The sequence below is a fragment of the Nyctibius grandis genome, chromosome 6 (assembly GCF_013368605.1).
Source record: "Nyctibius grandis isolate bNycGra1 chromosome 6, bNycGra1.pri, whole genome shotgun sequence".
Taxonomy (NCBI): domain Eukaryota; kingdom Metazoa; phylum Chordata; class Aves; order Nyctibiiformes; family Nyctibiidae; genus Nyctibius; species Nyctibius grandis.
Window position 1 is genome coordinate 81,714,246 of NC_090663.1, and position 24,712 is coordinate 81,738,957.

The window sequence follows — 24,712 nt, forward strand, 5'->3', positions numbered from 1 at the left end:
GCTCAACTTAGTTCCTTGATATTGTTTCCTCTTCCTGACTGGATAGCCTTCCAGACTAAATTTGTTTGAAACAAACTCTATCTCGTCATTAAATTAATCTCAATTTATAGTCCAACATTCACTTTCTGCAAACATATTGTCACAACAAGCAAATAAAAATGAGTGCAAGCATTTGCTGGAAAAATGGTGAATATTTTCTTGTAATGATTTTGTTGCTTTGCTCCTATCATACAGTCTTCTGTAAAATATACTAGCAGTAAAAAAGTAATAAACAATTGACCAACACATATCCATTTATTTAGAAAGAGTTTCTTGCTGAAGATTTGAGACTAAGACTTTGCATATGTCCTCAGTTGCATGAGAGGATATTTTTTATCTAGCCACACAAGAAGATCTCATCTTTAGTTTCTACTTGTGAAAGTAAATTTGGCATGATATCAAGCCATAGCTCCTTACACATACACCTTTCTCTGAGACCAGATCTGGCCACTCAAAGCAGTGTTTTTAGGCTTACAGTTATGTTGTAAGGCTCTTGGGCTGTAACGGCAACCACTAGAACCAACCCCAAACACCAAAACTCTGCATATGCTTATCAAGAGCTAAGAACACTCCAGCCATACTGGAAGCCCGCAGATTTCGTCTCATTCTAAGCTAATTACAGTTAGCTGAAGGCTGACAGAAATAAGTCTTATTGGCTTCAGGTTTGAATTTCACTGGAAGAGCCTGGCCCTCAAGACACTCACAGGGTAGACATGTATTTTCAGAGGTACCAGAATGCCACACTGACAGCCTACCCTTCCACACCAGAACAGTTTTGAAGTTGTTTGGGCAAACAACTTCAAAAAAAATCCAGATTAAAAGAGTTCTTCCTTGCAAGGGCATCAAAAGAAGGATGGTAACACACACAGTTCACTTCTGCTTGAAGTGCAAAGCTCACCAGTTCAGCTTGTGAGACCTGTGTAATGTGAAAAAGTACTATTAATCTATACATTTGCATAAGGATTTTCCTGGGTGAGCACCAGGAAAATATGTTGTGAAGACAGTAGATCAAGTTCTACACAAATTTCAACAGGTATACAGTTCAGGTCACCTAATACCACTTCAAGATCTCTCTGTAGGACAGAAAGATAAGTATTAGTTGTAAAAGGGCTACAAGGGAAGTTGGAACTAGATGATCGTTAAGGTCCCTTCCAACCCAAACCATTCTATGATTCTATGATAAGTATTACTTGTACAAAGTCTGGGACTCCTTCACTTCTTGGCCATTCTAAGTGCTTGCCGACTTGTAGGATTAAACCTGATATTCATATAGGACAAAACCTGGAGCTCAGATCTGTGTTTCTACTTTGAATTGGGGTAAGCAACTTAATCCTCCAGAGACAAAGTTTCAACATCTGTAAAAAAAGGTTTGAAAGTACTATTTTCCCCTACAGGGAGCATTACAGTGAACTAATTAACACTTAGAAAGGGTTTAGGGTTTCAGGAAACTAAGTGCCATGGAAATGAAGGGTGCTGTGATCCTTTCAGAGTGGAATATTTGCATTTGGCAAGTAGTTGAGAGCCTTGGCTTTTAGCCTGTGCCTTAGCATCTCTGCGGTGTCATGCATCCTTATCAACATTTTGTTCTCTACACTCACATCCACTTACCATTTCCAGAGAACAGTTACTTTTATCATCAAAAAGCGGCAATTTCCTTACAAGTCAAACTTTGTTTCGCTGTTATTCCATAATGTCCTAAGAACAGATACCATAGGTTTTTCCTTGCATTTTTTATTTCAGCTAGACAATTCTCCACTCCCTCTGCTCAAGAAAAATTTGAGTACAGTAGTGGTTCTGCTTTCAAACTACAGAACACTCTGAGTTTTACACTTCACACTTTGGCTGCTTTTGTATAGAAAATACTAATTGTGACAGCAATGAAAGGAAACAGCCTTTCCGAGTCGTAAACTCCTAGGTGATCCGCCTTTGTTTTCTGGAGTCAAAACATGGTATGAATGTTCTATATCAAGAACCAAAGCATTCCATATTTCTGAGTACAATTATAAATTAAAATAAGCCTTTATAAAATACTTCAAGCCCTTGAACAACAGCAGGACATGACAGCCCATTCCACAATCAGTTTTGGACTGGTCCAATAACATTTTATGTACAGTTGGGCATACATTTGATAAACACCCCTGCATGACAGCACTTCCTTGTTTTTAAAACACTTCGCATATTAAAACAAAGATGTAACATGGGGCAAACCAAAACACCGAATGCAAACACCTGTAAATTTTCAGAACGTTGAGATCTTAACGAGACTTGCATCCTGGATCCAAGCATTCTCACACTGATTTTGAGTTTACTGAATGGCTGGAGACTTCAGAGTGGATGAAATCCAGACACCAAATGCCCAAAGTTTCTAAAACTCAAATACTTATCTGAATTTGAACTATGTCATGAGTTTCTCCTTCTACAGTAGGGATAACTTACGTTGTATTTGGTACACATTCATTAAATTATGCAAACTTGTAAAATGTGCAGGCTTACAGTAAGTACATCAAGAGCATTCAGATCGAAAGAATATTTCTTGATATTTTAATTCTATATGTTGAAGAAGAAACACAGCAATACAAAATACGTCATTTTTAATGTATGGTTTCAAAGGTTACTGTTAACTACATGTCAGGCCAAGTTTTTCAGAATTGTATTCTTGAGAAATAAAGCTCTTGAGGAGATACGTAGCCTGTAGTGATGCTACAGTTGCAGTGTTCAGTTTAAAAAAATCCTGAAAAATAAGTCAGAACAGATTTGAATGCTCTGCAGAAGATTTTCTTTAACCCTGAAAAGGGGAAAGTAAAAGTATGAATCTTAAATATTTAGCATTCATTAGTGTTATGTCTGTAATACTGTCTCATGTGACCACATCGCTCATCATAAGCCAGTTAGAGAAAAAGGTTCTCAAATATGAGGGCAAAGCTGAATAGGTAAGTTCCTTATGAAAATGGAAGGATGTATCAAATGGGTTTTCCACTGGGGTCTGTCCTGGGTCCAGTGCTATTCAATATCTTCACTACTGACCCAAATGGCAGATCACAGAACAGGCTCATTAGATTTAGAGGCAAATGAAGTCTCGTTCATTGTAAGAACTTTGGAGGACAAGAATAGGATTCAATATGTTTGTAATAAACTGGAGATATGAACTGAAAACTTTAGGTATTTTTCAACTTGTACAAGTGCAAGCACCACACTCAGGAATAATAACCTGCACAGAGACAAAATGAGGAAGAGCTGAGGAGGAAGAAATTGAGATAAAAAAGGGTATAGAAATTATAGCTGACCACAGACCGGACATGAGTTAACAATGATATGCTGCTGCTAACACAGAAATGTCATTCTGGAATGCAGATAGCATGCAAGTTTGTGGAGTAACCCTTCTGCTCTACTCAGCACTGATAAGGCTTTAACTGGATTATTGTGCCTAGGTCAGGGACCACACTTCAAGAAATTTATGAACTGGTCAGACAGTCCAAAAGATAGCAACAAAAATGATAAACAGTCTATAAAATATGAATTATGATAAAATATTGGAAAAGTGGGATTTTTAGCCTAGAAGACTGAGGGAAGGCTTGATAACAGTCTTTCAGACACGTAGGATACTTTATGTGTCTACAGAAGTAACAGGCTAAAATTCAAGCAAGAAGATTCAGTTACATCTTCAGAAACATTTTATAATGAAAGGGCCAGGAACAGCAGAAGAGTTTGACTGAGGTTTTGTGTATCCCTACTGAAGATTTCAAGGCAGGCTGACAAGTGCCTGTCACGAAGGATGCAAAGGCTGTTGCTTTTGCTTGGATTAGGTGACTCCACGTTCCTTCTAGCCCTATGATCCTATAGTTTCTGTTTGCTCTTTATCCTGCTTAATTCAAAGTACTAAAGGTCATGACATACACCACACTGTGAAATACATTTTATTTCAACGAGCCCAGTACTTTTCTGCTTCTCTACCTTCTACTTTGACTTTCTACTGAAGTCAAAAGACAAATTATTATTGTTCTCATTCAAGTCAATTGTTTTACTGAAATGCCAGCTTCTCAGTGATGATCTAGGAACTTCAAGGCTCAAGCCTGTAAGACATGAACATTGTGGTCCTTGTTCAGATAAACAATGAAGGGCAAGAAGAGCCAAACACATACTTAAGGAAGTGTTTAAGGAAGTTTAAGTGTTTAAAGGAAGCATGTCAATATCTGGCAGCTTGTACAGAAGGCTCATTATCTTGTAGGATTGAGCCGTCAGTGTTGTTCAGGGGACTGAGCTGTATGTATTTCATTCAGGCAGATAGAAACCAGAAGATTAAATCTTGAATGCTGTCATAAATATCTCCAAAACATCGTTCGTTATTCAATTTACAACTTTAAACAATTGGTACGGCTCAAACCAAAAGGACAGAAATAATGCAAGTGACCATAGGAACTAAGACAGACATTTTCTTGTATTACCAACAATGGCATTAATCCTTCAGTGAAGATGACTAGAAAAGTTGGAGTGTAGGGAAAAAGGTATTATTTTTTTTAAAAACAGCCCAAGTGTTATATCAAATTCCCCTCCACAGCTCATTTGGAGGTATTGTAGGGAGTAGCTGAAAGACATAAACTGTAACTACAAGTCAAACCATGCCAAGCCAACACGGGCATTGTTCAAGAAGTCACGCCAAATGACATCCCAAGCACACAATGTGGAAAGAGGGCTTGCCAACAATTTTAATTTGTGAAAAATTATCTCAGTATTTTGTTTTACTTCAATATTAACATTGTTTAAAAAAAAGTCAGCCAGTTACACAGGGGCTGGCTGCAGTCCAGGTGTAAAACAGTAATGAAGAGGGCCATTAATGAAAAATGCCAAGCCCTGAGTTTCGTGTCATTAATATTTATGACATAGTTTGAAGAGTCTTATTTAAATGCCACTTTGTGTGTGGGTTGGGGTGGAGGAAGAGAGGGGTGGTAGGGGAGGAGAATTATGGTATTTATTCTGAAGTGTCAAGGCATCTTGATAGGGAACAAAGCCCTTTACAGACACAGGATAGTAATAATTAGTCTAATGTTTGGATAGTTACACTTTATGTGACCTCTGATTTTAATGGCATAAAATTGTGAAAACTGACTATTCTGTCAAGCTGCCAAGTGGAATGCATTTGGATGGGTATTTGGAAACCAAATATAATTTTTAACCATCATCTATTGATGCCTCTAGGCATCTATACAATGCCTAAAGTGGCCTGAACCTCAAATATTTATTTCATGACAGCCTGCTCCTCCTAAAATTATATTGTAATTTCAAGCAGACAATATGTTTTGTTTAACATGATGCTGTAACTCCTACCAGTGCCTGCTGAAGTCCTGAAGTAACTGATTTCCTCCCTTTGCAGACAGCAGGCAAGAAACTGTGCTGCCAGTGAGTACTGCCCTTCCCATCTCACAGGAGGTGATGGGGCATTTGCACCTCCAGGTCTTTTATAAGCAATGGGTTTTGTACACTTACTAGATTTAGTATATAGGTTCCTCCATAATGAAACACTACTCCGTACTGTTAGCGTAATCTGTCCTGGCATGACAATGCTCTGCACTTTGTCACACGGATGCAGCGAGTCCCTTTCATACTTTTATACAATTCACATAAGATTTGCATGAACTATGTAGCCAGTCCTCATCTCTCTGTTTTTAATTGCAAATTGTCTCCTTCTCTTGACATAAATAGTCTGGTTTATGTCATAACTTAACTCCTACAAACCGCTGTGTTTTTTCAACTTATGTGGTTATGTCAAGAAATAAATGAAGTGTGCTATACACATCATATTTTTCATGCAAGTGTCTGGCATGAGTATTGTTTACATAAAAATACAGCATTGTTTAAAAAAGAGAAAAATTTAGAGGGAGCCAGTATAAGATATCTACTTTTTTAAAAGTAGCGGTTCCTTGGAGATTAATTTTTTTCAAAGGATGGTATTTCATAGACTACAAAGAAAAATCTGCTTTTCAAAATGCAGAGAACCATCCAGTGAAATCAGATTTACAATTTTATACAAAGGAATCCTCATATTTGTAGCACTAAAACATAAAATGAAAAAATATTGGAATTAACTGTTAAAAAATTGTTTTAGTATGTGATAATATAAACTTGGTAGTGTACTCTCATACTCTGCTACCCAGGAAATATATTAAATTTGAAGTCACTGTCTCCTGTTTCTATTCAGAGAAGGTCAAAGCTGAGGTTCAGCAGGAATCTAGAAACTTTTAAGGCGAGGATGAATGAATCCCTGGGGCATGTTTTCTTAAATTATGTTAGAGCTGCTCTGTAACTATATCCACCTAGAGTATACGGTAACATCCCGAAGTTAAGAATGGGTGATTGTACTTTGGACTACACAATCAGCCCTGAAATAACAGAGAGGTTAGTTTCTCACTGACTTTAAACTCATAAGCGATGACCATGGAGAAACCTCCTAATGAATGCTAATGAGATTTTAGTAGGGAATTTCTTATATGAGGCTTAGTGTGCAGTGCTTGGATGCTGTGGCAGTGGGGATCAGGAGTACTCAGTGCTAGGACTGCAACGGCGTTAGCAGACAGAGAAGGCACCTAAGCATCATATTACTGTCCCAGTCCTGTTGGCACTCTAGAGCAGCGACCTCCCTCTGGTCCCAGGGTCTGTAATACAAATGACGTGGGAGGGAACTCTACAGTAAGCAGCAGCAGTAGAGGTGTCAGTTCCTTGTGGCACAAGCCATGCACTACAGAGAAACGCTGCCTGGAAATGACAGGGTGGCAATAGGTAGCCAAGACAGAGAGTATTTTCTGGCCCTAAGATGATATGTACCTGTACTTGTGCTGAAGTCGCTATGTATGCCATCAAAACAGTCAGAAGCCAGTCTAGACATATTCCTGACTCTAGAAGTCACTTTTAAATATATATTATTTGCATTAATCAACAAATTAATATAATTTTCAGTTACATTATCCACTTACTGAGGTTTCTTAGATGTCTCTGGTATTCCTTATCATTCTTTTTAGTCCTGACTAACCTAAATAGGTTACTAGAACCCACTGTATGATAATTTTGAAGGTTTGCTACTTCATTTACAACTATTGTTTCATTCAATTTATCACAAAGAAATTTAAGATTCACTTGCTCCTAGGTTACCTCCAAAACTTTTTATACTCATTGGCCCAAACCAACATTTAGCTCATCAAATTGTCTTTCTTGCTAATTAAAAAAAAAAACAAACAAACCCTGAATTATTCCATAACTCTGGAACGTGCCTTTGTGCTTTAATACAATACAGAAGAACCAGCACCTTCAGAAGCATTCCCTAAAATTGTGTGCCTGCCTTTGGAGTGCCCAACTTGGACTAGAATGATCAGCAGATCATTCTAATACCCATCCAGATTGCCAAAGCCATCAAAACTCTAAGTGCTGTCAAAAGAAGGTGTAGATCTCCACCATTCCTGAAAATAAGAAACCATTCACCTCACACTGAGATCACAAATCCAGGCAACGGTAACTTTAACAGATGCTTCTCACAATGTGATCCTGATTTTCAGTGCCTGTGTTTAACAAATGCAGATCAGCAGAGCCCCACTTTGCAAGGTGCATTTATTTGTGCAATATGTGTAAAGAGTATATTTTTATGCACACTCAATGTTTGTATTTCCCTTTTATAAACTTGTATGGTGGTTCTTTAAGTCTGACTTTGACTTTCATACATTTGCCAACCTCATCTCAGGGTCCATATTAATAAATTCAAAAATGCTGGTTGCCATTTCAAAAGAAACCTCCTTTGAAGGAGAAAAAAATCTCTTTGATAATTCTAGGATGGCTGTGTTCAAGACACATGTAGGATCCAGGCTGGCTAGAGGGCTCGCCCAATACTTTTATACTGCAGCAGTGTTAAGTTCAAGGGGAGGCTGTCCAGCATCTGGAACTGGTTGGTTTTTACTGAGCACTAAGATTATCTTCCCTCTCTTTATTACCTCTGCGCAATGCATGTATGTGTGTTTCAATAAGGTTATCATTTAGTGGGATTACTACATTCACATAATTGCATCAATCAAGTGACTATTTTAGACACAATTCCTCAGCATTTCATCAATTTCCCGAAAAGAGGGGAAGGTCTTTGATTTCAGGCCTGAAAAAAGTCACTGCAGAGTGATCCCAAAGATGATGAACACTGATTTCAATGGAACAGAAGAACAGGACATCTCAAAAGCAAGTGTTTAGGTGAAGAGTTCAGCTAATAAGGTCCCTGACTCCTAAGTGCTGCGCACCTCCTGGGAGGTACTGAGACCCGCCAGCTGCCCTGGCAGCTAACGGGAGCTGAGGATGCTCAGTATTTTGCATAACCCAGCTATAAATGCGTTACACTTAACTGCATAATCTCAAGGATAAGAGAACAGCTGTCATCCAATAACAGCGAACACCATCTGGTTTTGTATCACTATATTCCTACTTACTTGAACAAATGAAGCTCAAGTGACACTGGGCATTGCTTCAAAGAAAAAACAAAATGTATTTACACTTGTTACTTTGCCCTTTTGCACATTTTGAACAGCTATAATGAAAGGCTTTGCCTACAAAAGCTTTCATTAGAATAATTTGCTATTTGTGCTTTCTCTGCTATCATTTCAGAATTATATCATTTTTCTTTAACAAACTCGTGGAAGATGTCCAAACTAGTCCTGAAATAACTCACCTCCCATTACTCCTGACCTTAGCCAGTAGCCTATTTCTTTTTTAAAGATAATATCAAGAGTCCTTCTTGATCTTTTCAGCTTCTGCTCCGAAGAAGAATGGCTGGTCCAGCCTTCTGCTTCTCTTTGCTGGTAGTAAAACAAAGGAACTGCAAAAGCAGCACAGTATCAGGCCAAAAATCTTGTCTGTAAGACTAAACTAGACCTCTGGAATTTTGCCAGAAGAAATTTACAGTTGAGTTGGTTTGAAAACTTTGTACTGTTCATAATTCATAGTGAGTTCTTATTAATATTTTTAATGTCTTAAAATGAAATTATACTGTACTGCACTGTGGAGTCAGTTTTTAAAGCTGTTCAAATGATCTGACTAGATAATCATTCCTCTTCTGGCTTTTGACTACAGTTGTTCTTTCTGTCACTTGATTAAACAGACAGCAGAGCATGTGCCCTGGTCTAAAGTAGGAAACAGTTCTTTAGGAAGCTTTGGGAAATCCATCATTTAACTCACTACTCCAATATACTCTAAAGGCAGTTAATCATAACAATTGATGCTATGCTTTCCAAATTTATCCCTCAAGGGATTGATATGCTGAGTGCCCCCGGAAGAGTACTCGACTCGAAAATCAGACTTAGGGACTAGGGGTAGAAAAGGACACTCAAGTAGGCCAAATGAACCAAATATAAACACAGGTCTGAGAACTTAGAGGAAATTAGTGGAGAACTAGAACAGCTTATATAAATCTAGAGAGGCAAAATATGTTTATTTGGAATCTTGGAATTCAAAGTCAGTTTGTATCTAGTGTTTGGTTGAACTTTTCAGTCAACATTTTACAATGTCATTTTCTATACAATTTGCCCATCTTATTATAATTTATAGAAACAATCTCTCTGTTTCCCTAAATAAGTACAGAGGCAAGTTCTGTAGATAGGTTTTTGTGCATACTTCACCAATTACATCCGTTCACACACACCTTTAAAGAATAAAGCATTTTATTTGAAATGCCTGCAAGCTGACAGATGAAGTGACAGCTTTAAAACAACTCGCATTTCTAAAGCCCCCAAAGTCTTTATCCACACAGCTAATTCCACACTTGCATCTCTATTCTCACCTTAAAACTGAAAAGTGAGCTCTCAAGGTAATGTTTAATATTATTTATTATACGTCTTACAGTAGCACTTGAGAACCTGAATGATGTGTTCCCACTGTATTTAGAACTCTGCAATATCTGTAATATGAGGCTGTCTTGTAGATTTAGATTGTTGGGTCCTAAGAGACTAGAGACAGGAGGAGAAATAAGCTCCGAGACATGAAATGTTAGACACCAGCTCTATTGACTTCCAGCCCAGTGCATTACACAACAGAATATGCCGACTCTTAAATGATCATGAAAACGGTAGCAGCCTTTGAAGTGAGACTCCCATACTTGTGTGTCATTCTTTAAAACTCTCCTCTAAGGCACTAAAAGAAAGCTTTGTATCTCCTTGCAAGTTGAAAATAAGAATTTGTGAAAATTCCCCATGAGCACCTCTGGAACAGTCTCAAATATTTTGCTGCCATGAGAACTAGCCTTCAAACACAGACACTGCCATGTTTTTCTGGTTTTATCTGCACTGCACGCTGTAGTACCGCACAGACATAATTGAGCTAGTTCTGACCACACTACCTCAGCTGCTGAAAACAGGATCCTTATTAGTTCTGACATTAGTGCAAGCTTATTTATCTCACTCTCCTGCAGCTATATTACCACCATGCTTCTCCAAATGCCTTCTCAGCATTAAATTAAATTGTAAGTTATATTGCAAATTAAATTGTTCTTTTTTTCTGGCTTTCTTTGGTTTCAGAGAAGCCTTGCTTCTCAAACAAACAGTCCCATAAGGCCTTGGATAAGAAGACATAGGGAGAAGCCACTTGTCTTCCTTTGGCTGCAAATCAACTGGATGAAAAGGTTTCTGTCATGATCATGCTGCTAGATTACCATCTCCTTACCTTTGTTGACATAATTCACAGGTAGTTAAGTCCTTTTGGTCAGGGACTGTTTTTGTTTATGTATGCCCATAAATAAATTAATAATGAGTTATAAGAAATAATCAGTTATAACAAAAATAATCCCAGATTGTGACAGTGGTAGAAATGGAGATAAGGAAGTCTGACTCTTTGCTATATCAAGCCCCTAAAACTTAGCCAATTAGACAAAAGTGACAGAAAATCAGAAGGAAGCATAGCTAAAATCCTACTTGAATATGGGAAGAAATCGTGCTGCTGGAAGCCCTGCTCATGAAGGTGAGAACTTGAGCCGCTAAGGTACTTGGTGGCTTTCTCTGGTTCATAGCTCCAGCCTTCCACCCATCTTTCAACAGGTACTTCATTGCTGGTCTCTGCACCGCAGCCATAGATTAATTTGTGAGACAGAAATTCTTCTTTTCCCATTCAAAAAGAAGAGCAGGCTGAGGGGGACTGGTGTGCTCCCGGCCCATGCTGAGCCCCGCACATTGCATACCTCTGGCTGGGCCTGAGCATTGCCTCCCACCATCCCGGCAGCACAACTGTGGGGACAGAGCTGAGGGCCAGGTCTCACACAGCCTGCCCGTGCCCGCTACACGCTCCCTCCAGCCCACACGTGCACGGCAGAGCACACTCTGCCTCTGAGACCAGCACTGGCAGCTGTGGAGGTTTGGGGCGAAGCACTTGTGCGGGGCTACCCAGCTCTCCCCCTGTTACGGCAAGGCTGACGCGTGTGCATGCCTCTATCAGAACGTAACAGCCACAAAATATCAAAGACTCTTTTTCCTCTCCAAACTGTTGTTTTTTCTCAAACCATGAGTCCATCTGCGTCTTCCCAAGATATGGACGTGTGGAGATATCTGCGTCATTTTGAAAAAAGCATGTGTGTTTGCTTCTAACGGGAAGTTGCAATTGCCAAGAAATAATTGTCAAGACCTTTTGTTGTTTTCCTTTTTATACCTGTTATTTCTGAGCAAAAATGACCCGAATCTCCTCTCCTTACCAATGTAAAACTGAATTAAGCTCACAGAGTTATGCAGAATAAGGTCCTTAAAGCTTCAGAACAAATATTCTTGAATCCAGAGGATATCTATTTACTTCATTTGATCGTAGATAACCTCTGCCTACACTGAGCTCTTACTGAACATCACTGTACTTCCTGTGTGGTAGCAAAGTTCATAGGGCTGATGTGGCCCATCCACTATATTAGTCACTCAGAGATATTCAGAGTGATGGACAGTACTAAGTATTCCCATGACAGCACTGGAGACAGACACAAGACCATTTCTGTAAACTATTGTGGTATACAAGCAGTAAAAATATTATTTTAGAAAAAGTTGAATCTGGTAGTGTAAAGAAAAACAGTAACAGCTTTTAAAGCAAAATTCCCAAGGTGAAATAAACACATTACTGTCATCCAGATTTGGCACTTCCTTACAGTTCTGATTGATAGAAATACCACTTCAGGTGCAAATCTCCCAAAGAGGACAAATTGTCATTTTGAATAAGCTTCTACTTTTCATTACCTTGGCATAAATCTAGATAAACCCTAGTGAAATGAGTCACTCAAAACATACAGTACAGGGTAAAGAGAAGAATTTGACCCCCTGCAGAAAGAGTGACTGTGCTTCTCAAATGTATTTAATTTTGTAGTAGTGATGAGAATATGATGGTGAAGCAGAGAGCAAAGATGAATCCAGGTATCACTGCAGCCTTTTCTCATCCTAAGCCTGTGATGTTTTACTGCATTACTGCATTTGGCGAGGTTAAAGATGGGCATGAATCCATGCATCACATCCTGTCATCACAGAAATGTGAAACAATGAGCCACTCCTTGCCATAAAATACCCACCTTTCACAATTCCTCCTTTTCTCATCATTATAATTAATTCAATTTATTTCAAGGCAACTAATAAGCAAGACATTTTGTTTCAACTCTGCAAAAGATGTGGGACTTTCCTGCGGAAAACCAAGCCACACAATGACAACACTGTTCATTAAAAGCACAAGATACGCCACACAATGCAGTTTATAACTTACCCTTTCTGTGGCAGGAGGGCCATTATTTTGATAATTGGGAGGATAAACTCTGGAAAGAAATCAAAATCTTTTACCCAAATCTTTCAGATGTATTCTTAAAATACAACAATAGTTCTTCATTATTTTTCCTTTTTCTTTGGAGATTGCATTTGGAAGTTGCAGCTCATCCTTAACTAGTAAAAGTTTACTTACCCACAGGGGAACTGTAGCATGAAATGTTCAAAATGAATGAGATGAGAATAAAAAGTAAACAAAATGTAAATATTTTGGCTTCTCAAGACCAAATTATCTTTTCAATCACATACTTAAAATCTGATTTACATTTCCCAAAGTAAGAACTTCTGGCACAATACCTGAAAATACAGACTTATGGGAATAGAGTACAATTTCATCAATATTGGTTTCTCTTCAGAAGCTTCCAGATTAGTAAGCGAAATCACAGGTTTATCCATCAAATGCAAATCTACAAAACCTTAGTTAGTAGTGGCATTACGTAGGAATTTGGAATTATTCTAAGACACTTATCTCATTGAAAGAAATCATCTTCCTACAGGAATATCGTTGGTGTTCATAAGACTTCTATCTTAAAATCACATTACCAAAATGTTAAAAAGTTAGGGGAAGTGATAGCTTTCCTCAAAGGGAGTCCTATCTCTGGACACCACAGGCTTTTTTCTCCCAGACATGACTACCCTGTGGGAGTCATATGAACTTTCTTTGAAGGCCACAATTTTTGCTTCAGAATGGCTCAGACTGTTCTGAGCTGCAGGTATTTTGAAAACAAAATTAAGTTTCCATACAAGGTTAAAAATATTCAGTGAGCCCTCTCCCACATCAGGCTGCAGGAGCTGAGCGCTACTATGCTATCAATACAGTCAGTGTATTTTTCAGGAACAAAATATAAACATTGAGTTAGAACACTTAATGTAAGTTTGCTAAGTACTTTTGCTTCCTTTCTTGGTCATGGTTATGAGAAAGTGTTTGTTTAAATGTGGAGGAAAATGAATAGATTCCCCAGACTTCCCTCCTTTGCCAGCAAATACAGTGCTCACCGTACATTGCATAACATGTGGTGAAAAGGGAAAAACTAGATTCTCTTGTTAAAACACTTGCTCTCTGTCACTAGTTTGCTTTTCGCTTTTCCTATAAATGTACACCTAGGGCCACCTCAGTTTCCACTGACTTCCATAGGGACAGGTTTAGTCCTTAGGAATAATGAGAAAGGCCTTTGGCTTAAATTCTGTGCTCTCATGTACTGGCATTAATCCCAAGCAACTTTCCTACCACTCCGACAGCAATGCAGAGGAGGATGAGGGAGATGGCGGTATGCTGTGAAACTGCCCTGAGGGTAAAAGCTCTTGATGTGGAGGTTTAGTCAACCACAGCAAATGTGTGGTATTGAGAAGAAGAGGAAGATGCTACTCCAGCCTCACACCTCTGTGAGGCTGCTGAGATGCCCAGCAGCAGCGATGAATTAGAGAATCAGAGGTTGCAGAGCAGCCAGGCACAGCGAATGAGTTAAACCACAACTAGTTGGAGAACACGCACTTAGGTAAATAGCACGTATGTGCTGCCTCAAGCTTTCTTCTTTCAGTTAAATCTTCTAGTTAGTAGGAACTAAGCCCACCACCCAGCTGGAGGCTGTTTGGCAGTGTGCGAGAAGTGAGGGTTTTTATTCCAGTCACTTTCCAGTAGACCGTGTTAACATAAGAAAGTCATTACTGCTTTCACTGTTGGCAAAACTGCAGTGACCTAAGGGAGCCAAGGGATGTGAACAGGCAGAGACACATCTAGGGCAAGGAAATCTAAGTCGCTCTTCAGGCACATTAAAAGGCTCTTTGAAGAAGATCCACCATACTCTATGGATAAGGACCTCAGCCCTAGCAGTGACAGATCAGTGCCTTTCGCGTGCACGTCAAAACTCTTATGTACAAATAAAGTAGAAAGGGCTTCTTTCCTTAATTTCTGGGATATGTAACTTTCAAGAAGGAATTTTAATGTAATGTGCATATATCACTTCCTACCAGATCCACAGAGTATAGAGTCCGATAAAGACAACAGTAAGACGAGTCTATGTATTAACTTCATAACCCTTCTCAATGAATTTCTGTCTCATCTCTGCGTGTCAAACATCTGTGAATGAGCCTGCCAAAACTCTGGAAGCTGGCTAGGAACTACCAAGCGCAAGCGAAAGCATCTGTGCTCCAGACAGCACAGCTGTATGACTGACGCTGCTCGACTGCCTGCGGAGCACGCACCATGCCAGCTGTTTGACAGGATGAATTGGAAGGGAGATCGATGAGAGGCTCTCCGAGAGAGGCCATGGCACACTTCAAAAGGATTTTTCTTTCTCTCCCCTACTTTTATGCACTGCTCATATTGCTTCAGTTATGTCACTTCTTTAATCTGATAAACATTAGTAAAACAGCAAGTTCTCCTCCCAGCACTGATTTTTTAAATAATTTCTTTAGGCAGCAAGCTTACAGTTTGCTCCTTTGCCAGGCTCAGCCACCTTCCTGCCTTGGCACCCAAGGATTTATGTAGAAAGTTTCTATTCTACTTTGTGGTCAGTGAAAATCAACAAGGCCTGCAGCACAACCAGCTTTCTTGTAATGTCCTGTACTGATGGGAACATTGGTGTTGATTACACAAATGTTTGTACCTTTAATGGCTTTCTTTAAATTGGTTCATTCCATTGTGTTGTGCTTAGCTCGCCAACTAATCTGCTCTGCTGAGGAATTAAAGTATCAGTTATATTTTTCTCATTTTTGGAATAAAACCGGATTAACCGGAACCCAAATTGCCTGTTTTTTCAACAAGAAAGAAAGTAAATGTTAAGAAAAGCTTTTCTCATCCTTTTGAAGGCCTTTTCTTCTGTGTTTACAGTTTTTTTTTATTTGAGCTTTATGAACGTTCGTGTGGGCAATGTTGGGTTGGCATGAAAAGTACGCAGAGAGAATTTCAGGCCTGTAACAGAGATTTGCTATCTCTGAATTAGATTCGTGATTAAATAAAACACGTTTTGGCAGGCTCAGAGTTGCCTTTTAAAGGTCAAGACATTCAGCCAGAGAACAGAAACACCACTATGTACAAAACACAAAGGCCTGGTCCGTGTCCCAAGGACCTTTACTAAGCAGCACAGATCTGGGAGCAGTGTACAGGGAGATCAAAAGGACATCAGTAAACCAGAACCACCACTCTGCATGGTCAGATAGTGATGGCTCTCTATTAATTTTTGTTTCTCAATGCCACGGAAGAAGAGTTTTCTGAGGGAGATTTGCATAGGAGAGGATCTTCTGCTTTTGCACTAGTGTATAAGGTATTTTCAAGCACTGGTGATGATAAGTGCAAATGAAAAGGAATATGGTGAAATGTGGTGAGAACACTAGAGATACCAGGAATGAACTTTACCCTTGACCTGGAAACTGGAAGGGTATTTAGAGGGTGATGGGCAATATGGAGAGGGAGATTTCTCTGATTCCTTCCAAAAAGAAACTAAAAATAGGAGGGCAAATGAAAGTTAGGCTACCTCCACACTGTTTTTTGCAGTAGTGGGTAAGAAATGTTTAAGCTCAACCTTAGCAGAGGGAAAGAAGCAAGAGAGCAGGTAGATTCCAGCATGAAGCAGGAGAGCCGTTTGTTCTGGGAGCATCAGAATAAATCCAGCTGCTTTTATTCTACTCGTATTTTGTGACTTACGGATTTTTAATTGAATTATACTAACCCTGCAGACAGCGAAGAACCCGTGCAGGAGAGACCCCACTGTCTAACACCTATCTGGGACCGCACAGAGCTCCAGCTGAAGCTCCAGCACTGGCAGGCTGTAAAGCTCTCTGCTGCGTGGGCACTGTCCTCTCCTGAGATGTTCAGTGACACCCTGGCTCTCAAGGGCATTAACACTGTGTCTTTTTTCAATGGAGCTCTTATTTTTTTGAGATGGTCAGAATATTTTGTTATCTGTATCTTTCCACCAGATTTGTCTGATGCTGGCTAGTGGATTTGAAGGATCCTGGAGTTAAAGGAACTGACGGATATTCAAAGACACACAAACTGAAAGATATTTCACTCTGTTTTTTTTTATTAACTTGTAGTAAGAGCTCTAGAAATTATTTTATGCTACTATTCATGAGCATAGCTCTTCAGAAACAGCAAGAATCCTGGGGGGGGGGGGGGGGGGGGGCGGGAAGAAAAAAGAAAGAAGCTTTATTTTTGAATGAGAGAGGTTGTTTCCATCTGAAGCTTTCCTACTGAGATGTAAAGTGACCAAACTGTCCTAATGCTTTCAGCCACTCTGAATGAAAAACAGCCTGAACCTTCAGGGACCACCAGCAAGGGAGGGCTGTTAGCAAATGAAAACAATAGTACTATGCATGTTTCAGCTCAATGCTCAGCGGGGTTGTATCTGTGTTAAAATCTACATTCGACAAGTATTTATGGCTGGGAAGCACTTGAGAGAACTTGCAGCATCCCCTTTCAACTTTACTGACTAGTTTAAGAACAACTTATATTTCTTTATTTTTTTCCCTTATTAGTAACTATCAGCATTATAGAATTCCCATTCCTGTTCATTTTGGTTTTATATATATATTTATATCCTTTTTGTTATACATTTTCCATTCCAAACAATTCATGCTATAGCAAGCAATGGAATTACAAGATTATAGCAATGGCAAAATTTGTTTTTTCTAGTAGTAATATTAAACTCCATGCATCAGTTAAACTGAACATTAGTCCATACAAAATGAACACCTTTCATCCTCACTAAAAATTCAAAACCATCAAGAAGACTGATATGTTTTTTTTCCTTTTGCTAGTTTTCCTTCCATACAACTCTGTATTCTCTTATTTCCCCAAACTACTTTTAAGTAGCAAAACAAGGTCGTATTTTTATTCGCACACAGACAGAAATCAAGAAATTGAGTCAGCTGCTAAGTAACTAAAGGGAACAGCTGTGATTTATCTCCTATAAACTAACAAAAAGATTTTGTCTAAGACAGAAATGCTGGAAGGATAAATCAATCCACGTCTGAAAGACACTTAAACAGCAGATGGATAGAAGATGTAAATTTATTGAAAGAACTATTCTGGTCAATTATCAATAACATGTTGGGTTCCCTTCACACCGAAAGAATATACAGTGGCAAATGTTTCCTGATTTATCCTGGATTTTAAGGACCTTCAAGTAAGAACAGGGGAAGAGATGTGATTCAGGGGGGCCTGCAGTAGCCATTTTCCTGTAAATACAGAATCCAACCCTGTCAATACAAATTTACTGAGCAGTGGTTTTTCCTCACAAAACCCATAAAGTCAGCTGTCAAAGATAAAATAGATTTTGGCAGTTATAATGAAAATGCATACACTGCAAATTCAGATCATGAAGTATAAATGAACCTGAAGTCTGTATAAATGTATTGAAGTCCAGTACTGCAATACTTCTCTGCATATGCTTTTATCTGTTAATATCATGGTACTGCCAGTGTTTACCATGCACTCTAGTGAGCATAAAATTCTTAAAAAACACAGACAGTCCCTCTACTGGATCACTAACAAAGGAAAACAAAATGACACATAATGGCCATGTACCACACACACAGAAATCCTGCCTTTCAGTTCTTTTTGCACCTCTGTCACCCAGTCTCGTATGGAAAGGAGGAAAACAGAGGGGATATGTATGTGTTCAGTGCAGGATGAAGTGAGAAGCCAGGCTGTAGCCTGCAAGAACTCAGCTGTCCTCGCAGGCTGGCCCATGCTGTGTCACATTTCATTTCCTCAAGGGTGCTCATGTTATTGTTAGAGCCGTGAGACCACCACACGAACTTCTGTTTCCGCATAAACGTCTTACTTGGGAAATAAATAAAATTAAAATTAAAATAAATTCAATAAGCTCAAATAAAAATTAAATGTTTTTTTCCTTTGGGTTTCTAAAAAGAGAGCAGACTTTGCAGCCGGAAAGCAGGAATGTCAGGCGCAGCCGGTAGCTTGCAAGCAGCTGGAAGGAGTTTTAGACTCATCAAGAGACTCCTTAATCTTGTTGTTCCAAACGGGAACAGTTTAGCAAAATTATGTGGTTATTTCCGTATCACTGTCCCCATGTACCTAGCTCTTTCTGGCGGCTTTGTTCTCACACAGTTTGATTCTCCCCTGGTCTAAAATCTCCACTGAAGGCCTTAAAAGTGGGGTGCCACAACAGCTAACGTGCAGGAACTTGCGTCCTTCATTGGATATGAGACTTTTTGCTTTTGAAGGATGCAAGCCACAGTACACATTTCTATATTCTACCAAAACAAAGGTATGCCTAAATTTTGAAAGTGAAAAGTCCCAGGTAGCTGGTCACTGATGCTTGGCTGTGGCTTCCAGGAGTACTTACATACAGCACTACTGGCATTTTAAATCCCAAGGTATCTAACCAACTGCTTAAAGACATGAACAGAGCCACTTACACCCATACCGGTGTCCCATTCAGGCACTAAAACCCTGTTACACTCCAGAACTGCCTATTGTCAAGCTCCCTCAGCTCCCTATGAGCTTGGCCCTGCTCAGGGATGAGCCAGCTACCTGTTTTCAGGGTTTCTCCTTCACCACGAGCCCACAGGCCAGCAGAACAGGCAGTCACTGGTGAGGTACCTGCTGTTTTCAGATGCTCACATTATCCATTTGAGAGCAAAGACACCAAATCAGGTCTGCCACATTTGAGAATCAGGCGATGTCGCTTGCAGCCTGCAATATGCTGTTGACATAACTCTTTCTGTCTTTCCTAGGACACGGTATAAGCTGCCAGAAGTAGCTCTGTAGCCCCCATAGCTATAGAAAGCACAGGTAGATTAAAAATCAGCTCCCCAGTGGTTTAGAAGACTAAATGCAATATTAAAAACAAGTGACTCATCTGATGTAATTTTAGCTATGACAGAAACTTTTTCTATAGCTTAAGGCAAATCACATAATCTTTCCACTTTGTTATAGCCATCTGTAGTATACAGCCAGTGACAACTATTGCTGTCCTCACTGATCTAATGGGGGGACACTGATTAACAGAAATGCTTTTAAGAGATGCAAATAGTACTCGAGTTCCAACAAAAATTGTTTTACTTTGTCATTTGTATTGGTTTTGCAGCAGCACGTGAAGTACCAACTATGCTAAATGCTGCAGAAACACATGGCCATGGACAACCCCTGCCTCCGAAACCTAACGGTGTGCAACCTGCCAGAGATGAAATGTAAGTAGCAATTTCAGAAACGGAGCACCAAGTGTGAAAAGATAAATAGCCACGACAATTTGGACCTGGTAGCTCTTGAATCATTCGCTATTTTCCTGAGAAATACAGCTTCACTTCTTCAGGAAGGCAGGGTGGCGCTCACCCCAAGCTATTTGATGGAAGAGTCTAAAGATCTGTTTCACTGATTTGCTCTAATAGTTTTCTTCTTTTATTTACGACACAGAAACTAATTACCTAGTATCAAAAGGCTGTGAAGGCTCCAGGTCCTCAGGTCAGCCAAAGCTTAAAAGAAATAGAGATGAGGCAGCATGAACAGCCACTGTGGGGAACACCTCTTCACCAGATTGCAGCTGATTTGGGATCAGCAATGGTTGTGAATACACTCATTCGGACTCTCTTGGCTGAATAAATGTCTACACCACAGATGTCTTGAGGGATAGGCATGAAAACTGAAGGAGAAAATGGAAGGATCCTGAGTATGCCATACTCCTCCAAAAAAAATCAAATGGGATCCACAAATAGACACACATTCATGAATAACAACATCTTTTCAATCTGACTGTTCTTATGCATTTTGTTCTTGAGTATAATCAAAAAGCCATACAAGCCCAATACATTCATTTAGCAGTGCTGCAGTTAGCCTTAGTTACAAACTAATCTCTTACACATTTTCCTTGCTTGTTCAGAACAGTGAAGATGATGTGATCATACCTTTAGGTTATAATGTCAATGTTATACATAAGTAATCTTTCTGTTCACCTTGTTTACTGTTTAATTTTTTGTTGATCTTTTACAATCACAGATTAACGCTTTACTTAATTACCAGAATATGCCTGTGCATTCCTAAAATGCCCTGAAAACAATTTTTATGCCCACTGCATAATACTTCAGTGATATATTCTGTGTTTACTTGTAGGCTCTGTATTGGACTGGGTATAAACCTCCATTCCCCTCCGCCTCCTTCCATAAATTAAAAAAATATGTGAATATTTGATGACATACCCATGCAAGCAAGAGATATATTTGTGGCACAGCTTCCGGTACAAAGAAGTCCTGACTCCAGTTGTGGTCTATAGAAAGTATAGTGATGATTTTAATTCATAATTTTTTTTCCAGAACCAGTGATGCATATAGAATACCAATGACATTTGTTCTCATGAATAAATCAGATCATAGTTTTACTAAAGTATGTTTCCTCCTAATGGGTCAAAAAGAGTTAATTTATTCAGTTAAGCACAGTGCAAGGTGGGTCAAAGGAACACCTCGTTTTTGAAAAATGCCTTCCACATAGATCAATAGGAAATGTTCAACAGTTTAATTACTTTGGGGTCTGGACAAGATCAAGTCTTGTATTACTCTAAGTAAATAATGTCTGTGAGAGAGTATAATTTTAGATCCATAAACTCCTTTAAAACTTTGGCACTAGCCAAATTTATTACTTTTATCTACTTGTAGCAGAACTACATTGTGATACAAATTTTCTGGGCACCTTAGACAATGTATGGCAGATGCTTCACAGAGTTTCCAGGGCAATGACTAAACAGTGGTTTTACTCATTAGGGTAAGATAGAAAACAGTAAAATTAACTGCATGTAGACTTTTGTGAATGTTATATCCTGGGTTATGGAGATTTCATAGTGATAGCAACAAACAGTACTAGAAAGGTTAACCAGCTCTGTGCCACTAAAACATTCCTCATGTGATCTATCGAACCAGAAACTCCTATGTTCAGTACTAAGATTCCAAAATATCAGGAAGTGAAATAATACCTGTTTAACAGGTATTAACCCTAAACCTCAGTAAGATAAAATTAGAAAGAACCAAACTAAGAAAAACATGTCTTGAAGTCCCACACGAGTTCCCAAAGACAGAGGAGAAGCAAGCATTGTTCCATTATTTAATAAGGAAATTGCAGATCATTTTGCCTGACATCAATGTCAGGAAAACTGATGGAAAGGCTGGTACAGGAAGCAATCAGTGTACAATTAAAGGATGATAGTACAATTAACGCCAGTCAACACAGAAAATGAGTTTTGTCAGAAAAAAAACACTTCCTATTTTCCCATGAGATTATGAATTAGCTTGATAAAGGAAACTTCTGTCAGATTTCTGTAGAGATTTGGCTCATAACTTTACAGCATTTTTGGTAAAAACGCCAGCAATGTATAATATCAGTGTGGTCCATACTAAATGGACACAAACCATACTGAATGATCTGAACAAAAATATAAAATTATTGCTGGAAAAAGCTGCGATTTACAAAAAGTGATAGAGTGATAAATAATGGGAAGGGCAGGCGATTAATATGGATCAACTCAGATCACTTAGTAAGGTCTGGACTGTGTTTTAACACAGAGAAGACAAAGTTGTTCATTAAAAGAACAAAGAAATTGGTCTCATGTCCAAGATGGAAAATGATTTTGTGAAAAGCAGTGACTCTGAAAAGAAACAATAATCATAGACCCAAGCAGACATGTTTTCAGAGCAAAGTGTAGGTAAAAGTTATTCTTACTGTACAAGATGGGGGAGAGCTGGTAGGAGCTGTTGATGCTGTTACACCTCTCTGTGGTTTCAGAGAGATCATTACAGGGAAAATGTGCTGAAAAAACATCTCCAGAAAAACAAGGGCTTTACTGAGAGAAACAATACTAACAATTTGTGATGATAGGGAGCCTTTAGGAACTCTAATTGTTACATTAATATGTGAGAAGTTTAACAGAGCATTATGGTCTATAAATACAGGAATGGGAGAGTAGATGGCTTTCTAATCTGTTGGAAAAAACGTAATAGGCTCCATACATCCTACTGAAGACAGATAAATGCAAAGGAAAACCAGTAGAAATGTTCAGCAGCAAGGAAAACTGTGTGAACAACATACTCGGGGATGTGCTGGATTTGAATCCCTGTATAAAAACAATAGTCCTTCTAAAACCTTGCATTAATGCTGAATTGCTGGGTAGGCTCCATGGCCTTTTATTAGGAAAACATGAGGAGTATTTCTAACTGCTGTGGATTTACTTCTTGCTTTCCCCCACGAGAGTATTCCCCCCATGTTCCATTTCTGGCATGCTATGTTACTCAAATACAGCAGAAAACACTGAGCTGTACATCCTGCAGCCCACCGTGCCCATGCTGGTGAGATCCTCGACAGATTTTGATACGTATCCTGCTCTTTTCTGCAGATACAGAATTTATCTGCCACAAAGCCTCAAGTGAAGCAGCGTTATGTTTCAGAAACATGAAAGAGAAGAATAGCATAGAGCTGCATGGTGGTGGGAAAGATGCCCCTAGCTACTGGGCACTGGGGCAACTCTTTATAACCGTCAATTGAGAATGCAGAAAGAGATGGAAGCTGTGAATTGAATTAAATTCTGGATCCATTGACAGAGGTGAAAGTTATTGCACTACTCCAGTGGAGTCAGGATTCTCCTCTCCACGCGTGCTTAAGCAGCCTATACAATCCCAAATAGCATGGTCCAAACTGCAAGGATACGTACTTGAAAAACATCTGACTGATCTCTGATTTATTTTAATGTGTGAGGAGAAGGCATATCCAAGGGTGACTGTATTAGCAGGAATATAGCCTGCAAGGTACCCAAAATATTCCTTCCACTCCATTTAGTATGGATACGCTTTTAACTGGGTTACTTGATCCCAGCTTGGTGAGACACCACAGGAATTGAAGGGACAATCTGGGGAACGTCCAAAGTGAACAAGAATGATCAGAGGGCTGGAAAACATGACGTTCAAGGAAGAATTGAAAGACGTGGCACTACTTTGCTTAAAGGAGAGAAGGCTGAGAAAGAGAGAGAGAGACTTGGTAACAGTCTTCACATTTCTCCTGAGACTTCCAATAGAAAATAGAAAAGGTTAAAATTTGAGCATACTGGTCAGCTGACATATTAAATGCTAATAGGTTAAACTCAAATTCTAAATTACATTTTCCAGGAGATAAAGTTAGACAATATTTTTCAGACAAAGGCCTGTGTATTACAAGCAACTTTGAGAAGCTGCTGCTTTCCTGAGGTTAACAATAATTTCACATGGTACTTTGATTGACGCAAATACTCAATCACATTCAAATCAAAATAGGAGGAAGCTACTATTTTACATGGCTTCCTGTAGGACATATGCAATGTTATCCCAGAGGAGAAGGCAGGTTATGCAACGAGTGAGCAGCTCTGCATGGCTATGTTTATTTGGGAAGCATTTCCAGCAATTATTTGGAAAGAACTGAGAGAATAAACTGATAAGAGATTCTCATGATTTAGTATATTCATCACTAAAGTAACAATTGGATTTTAAATGAATTGGATTTTGGTTGCTATTTCACCCTCTTTATGCAACTTCAATAATGGAAGGGAAATGGAAACTTGCTTTACTAATATTAGGATTCTTCCACTGTGTGTGTGTTCGCATGTGCGTGTAAAAGTGCTGGCTAATAAAGGAGCGGAATAGTTTCCTCTACCTTATCATATTCTAGCCTCACTGGCAATACAGTACAGCCCTAAACTTGTTGTAGGAGTCAAAATGGACCAACTGTTTTCCAGATTTAAGGGATGGTAGAAAGACAGCCAATTCCCACTTCCTAGCAAGACTAAGTGCTGCTCCAATTCCTCTAATGAGTAAGTCAGGCAAATAAGTCAACTACGGTGACATTTGAAAGCTTATTTTCTTCACATTTAAAGGGAAACAATATAGAAATAAATTACTTCCAAGTAAGCTTAAAT

At 39.1% G+C, this 24,712-nt stretch overlaps 1 protein-coding gene across 1 annotated transcript in view; it reads left to right on the top strand.

Moving 5' to 3' along the window:
- The window catches only part of PDE5A (phosphodiesterase 5A), a 128,508-nt gene that overhangs the window by 38,987 nt on the left and 64,809 nt on the right, over positions 1-24,712 (top strand). The window contains exon 2 of the mRNA XM_068403151.1: positions 19,880-19,982. Within this exon, the coding sequence (XP_068259252.1) occupies positions 19,900-19,982 (83 nt within the window). The 5' untranslated portion in view covers positions 19,880-19,899. The remainder of the gene's footprint in view (positions 1-19,879; positions 19,983-24,712) is intronic.